Genomic DNA, 2779 nt, shown 5'->3' on the forward strand with positions numbered 1-2779 from the left:
CAAATCAGCTGCACTTGATAGTAGTTGGTTGAATAAGGAAAATGAATTAGCAACAAGAGTTTACGGGATGTACATAGCTCAGTGGTTAACGCTTCTGACTTTGAACATCGATTACGCAGGTTCGATCCCTGCTGAAGTCTAGAAAAAAAAAGTCTGATGAAGAGATGTGGTGATCTCCGAAATAGCTGCTATAACTTCTACCGCTTAGACTTTGTTGCTTTTTCAATTTTTCCTAATAAATAATCGTGGTACAAAGCTCATTAAAAATATTGAAAATAAAATGTTAATAAGCCACAATAATATTGACAAATTAAAGTTTAAATATTTTTGAAGTTGAAGATAAATTTTTTAAACGGAATATCTTTGATACAAATTAATATTAATTTCTATGAAGTACATCATCAGTTGGTAGCTTTTTATGATCAATATTCTAAGTTGCTTTGAGGACAAAACAATTCAAACTTATTTTTAAGACTTTCGCAACCCTCCAATTTGAATAAATTTCATCTTTAAACATATGATTTTGATTTTGGCTTAACCTTCTTCTCTATCAGCCTTGACTCAAAACTATAAAACTGTTAAACACAAATTTGGAAATTTGACAAGGTGTTCATAACCGTCATACCGTTATACAATTTTATTAGAATCATATATGTAAGTCCACAACATTTTGTGAACTAACTAAGTTGGGTGTAATCAGTTATTACGTTGTTTTAAAAACCTCTTTCACACGTTCTTTTAATTAAATACATATTTCTTTTAAAATGAATTTATTTACATGAGCTGCACTTCTGGAAATTTTTCCCTCGCGATCGACTGACTACTAATAATGAACAACGATGTAATTAATATTTACAGACATACGTCAAGCCTTTTTCGACTCGTGCTTGAATAATATATTAGTTATAATCACTAATAAATAATTTCTTTCGTACGTTATATTGAGTAATTGATAGTACTAATTAAAACCGACCATCCGTATCTTTGTAATTTAATATTTTTTGCTATGCCAACATTTTCACAAAGAGTAAACCTAAAATGACATTAAGAAAAAGTACAAGCAGCACCAACTGTTGACGAGAAAACCAATCCTGTAAAAAACGTATTTAAGTTATTGTTTTCTCATATTGGTACATGTGATGTGGTTACCTTAACTTGTGGACTAAAAATATACAATAAAGGATTAGCTTTAAGCCTTTCATTAACTTGTATTTGACGACGCACAGCTTCCCGCCTCGCCGAACCCAATGCAGAGACTTCCTCACGACTCATAACTTCTATAGATCGTGGAAGATCTTGAAAATCTGGAAGCGACTTTTTACGCTGAAGAGTTACATTGACAGTATTGCTCTGAAAAAGATTTTAATCTAATTAGATTATAACATAAGAAAAATAAACGGAGTGTGCTCATATGGCAATATTGAGAAATTATATTAGCTATTTATACTATATACATCTTATAAATAAGTAGGCAAACATGTTTTCTTTACACCCCTTTTACAACTAACCTATACTTCCAAGGCAGGGGTTCTTAAATTTTTAAGATAATGGAACCCTTACTAAACACTTTTCATTTTATGGAACACCACATCAAATTACTAAAAATCAATATGAAGAAAAACTTTTACTAGAAATAGTATACATACTTAAAATTTTAATGTGAAGAATGAAATTCGTTCACTGCCATTATTTATTGTATAAAATAATGTCTTAAAGCTGTATGCGCATTTCTTGGTTAGCATCTAATTTCGACCTGATTTTGTTTTTTGTATAAGTGTAAGCTGAAACCCCTGTTGACAAAGTACGTTGTTACAGAAGGAGGCAAAGTTAAGATTACCTTTTTATACCATGTCCCCACCGGAGCTTAGCCACGCTGTTGAGTTGGTTATCCCGATAACCCATTTGATTTAGCGTGGTTTCGCCATATAAAAATAATAGCACTTAACCATTTCACTGAGATGGTAGAAGCCCATGCATACACTTTTACTTCTAAGTTCATGTATCTAACAAGTTCATGTAATTTTTCCCCTAAATAGGCAGTACAGCTACTTGAGGCTTTCACTAGATTATACTAAAATTTAATGCCTATAAAACTGCGTACTCAAAATACTAATTAATTTGAAAAATTAAATATTTAAAACTTGCAAACAGTCAAAATGTTCTGAAACGCATCATTAAGCAAATGTTTTTCGACTAACTGGAAAAAAAAATACGTTCGGAAATGCATCAACAGAAAAATGTTTTCGATAACGGAATGACAAAAAAAATCATCAAGTACACCCTGGGAATTTGCAACCATTTGCAAGCGTTTCCTTCCGAACCTATGTCAAAAACATGTGTTATTCCCACCGTCTGCGGGTCATTAGCGTTCAAATTGGAAAAATGCATTCACTACCAGTGTTCGGATTCCACTCCGATAAGAGAGATTTACTCCGCTTTTTGAAATTTTTTAAATATACTCCTGCTTGTTTTTGTTTGTTTACTCGAAACCACGTCGAAAGTCTGATACAACCCTGTGCTTTCCCGCCATCTGTGGGTCATTAGCGTTAAAATTGCGAAAAATCGTTCCCTATCAGTGTTCGGACTTTCCTACAATAGATTGGATTTACTCCAGTTTTAGAAAAAATTTGAAATCTACTCTGCTTGACTTCAAATCTGTTCCGTTTTCCACGTTTTTCATGTCCAACCCCTCAGGGCCCATTTTTAGAGTGTTCAACCCCGGTTTAAGTAAAAAATTGAAAGTTATACAAAATCTCGCTGCTAAAAAGTAACTCGTTCG

At 32.7% G+C, this 2779-nt stretch overlaps 1 protein-coding gene across 1 annotated transcript in view; it reads right to left on the reverse strand.

The window, feature by feature from the left end:
• Positions 1–753: 753 nt before the first annotated feature.
• LOC108368074 (uncharacterized) overlaps positions 754–2779 on the reverse strand; it is a 49588-nt gene continuing 47562 nt past the window's right edge. Inside the window, exons 4-5 of the mRNA XM_017622827.1 lie at positions 1150–1350; positions 754–1091 (exon numbers count right to left, since the gene is read on the reverse strand). Of these exons, the coding sequence (XP_017478316.1) occupies positions 1005–1091; positions 1150–1350 (288 nt within the window). The 3' untranslated portion in view covers positions 754–1004. The remainder of the gene's footprint in view (positions 1092–1149; positions 1351–2779) is intronic.

Source organism: Rhagoletis zephyria, unplaced genomic scaffold, assembly GCF_001687245.7.
Source record: "Rhagoletis zephyria isolate East Lansing unplaced genomic scaffold, Rhagoletis_zephyria_1.1 Rzeph_scaffold_02945, whole genome shotgun sequence".
NCBI lineage: Eukaryota > Metazoa > Arthropoda > Insecta > Diptera > Tephritidae > Rhagoletis > Rhagoletis zephyria.